Consider the following 1,346-nt stretch of genomic DNA (forward strand, 5'->3'; position numbering starts at 1 on the left):
GGTGGGGGGGGTGGGGGGCATGGACAGGAATAGCTTTCACTTTCAGGCAACAGCAAAATACCCCCATCAGCATGTAAATTAGGCAGAACAAACAGCTCTGCCCAGAGCAAAGGAGATGAAAACACAGATAACCTCCCGTGGGATTGGACACATCACCCATCCAGGGTCAGCCTGCCATTGAGGTTTGCTGGCTTATTCAGGGGTCCTGTCTGGCTGCCAGGGCCAGGAAGCATTCAGAGGAGCTTAGATAAAGAGGGTTTTGTCATCTGTACACAGCGGGGCTCTCAGAGAGCCCAGATGCAGGAAGTGCAGCAGGCCTCCGGAACTGGAGTGATGCTGGGCAGCGCCTCTGTCTGGCTCCTCTGTGTCTCTGTCACTGTGTGTCTGGGGCTGGCTCTTGCTGCAATGCCCATGGTCATAACTCTAGCCACCCCAGACAGAGTCTTTTCCAATGAGTTGGAAACATCAGATGTTCCAAAACATCAGTCTTTTCCAATGAGTTGGCTCTTCACATCAGGTGGCCAAAGTATTGGAGCTTCAGCTTCAGCATCAGTTCTTCCAATGAGTATTCATGGGTTGATTTCCCTTAGGATTGACTGGTTTGATCGCCTTGCAGTTGAAGGGACTCTCAAGAGTCTTTTCCAGCACCACAGTTGGAAAGCATCAATTCTTTGGTCTGGGTATCTGACGGGGAATCCTCTATTTCTTCCATCCAGACTGGCAGGGATCCAAGTAAGGTCCCTCGGTTGAAACAAGGGGTCTGAAGTCAGCCTGCCTCCCCCTCTTTGCTTTCCACCTGGGAACCAGCCTCCACCTTCACCCTCTGTCTACAGCCCAAGCTGACCATTGGCCTTGTGGGTGGAGGGCTAGACAGAAGTCAAGGGCATTGAGTGGTCCGTTTTTTACTCCACTTTAGAGATTGGCTGAAAATCTCCTCTTGGCCACTTGCCTCCCCCCATACCCCTGCATTCTGATTTCTCCAAGCCCCTGCCGTTACCCACCTGGTCTTTCTCCCCAGGCGAGCCTGGCCAGCCTTGACACGGAGGCTCCGCTGACCTTGGGACTGAACCTCTCCTGTCTGGGCCAGGCCCAGCATATCTTAGAGCTGAGGCCAGCGCTGGAGAGCCTGGGGGGCCGCGTCCGCTACGTCATTGCCCATGGCAACGAAAGAGGCTTCTTCCGCATGCATCACCTTCATGGTCTCAGCTCCCTGCAGCTGGGGCACCGGAAGCCAGGGCCTGGCACATACCAGCTGGAGGTTGTGAGTGTGGGCGAGCCTTGGGGCACCCAGCCAGAGGGGCGGCCGGGGGGCCAAGCCTTGCGGCTGAAGGTGCAGTTGCAGCTGC

The 1,346-nt window shown here is 55.6% G+C and overlaps 1 protein-coding gene across 1 annotated transcript in view; it reads left to right on the plus strand.

Annotated features, from left to right (window-relative positions):
- Positions 1-1,346, plus strand: part of FBN3 (fibrillin 3) — a 128,390-nt gene that overhangs the window by 126,285 nt on the left and 759 nt on the right. Inside the window, exon 72 of the mRNA XM_010828478.1 lies at positions 1,019-1,344. Coding sequence (XP_010826780.1) covers positions 1,019-1,344 — 326 coding nt within the window. The remainder of the gene's footprint in view (positions 1-1,018; positions 1,345-1,346) is intronic.

This window comes from Bison bison, unplaced genomic scaffold (assembly GCF_000754665.1).
Source record: "Bison bison bison isolate TAMUID 2011002044 unplaced genomic scaffold, Bison_UMD1.0 scf7180017864492, whole genome shotgun sequence".
NCBI classification, from domain to species: domain Eukaryota; kingdom Metazoa; phylum Chordata; class Mammalia; order Artiodactyla; family Bovidae; genus Bison; species Bison bison.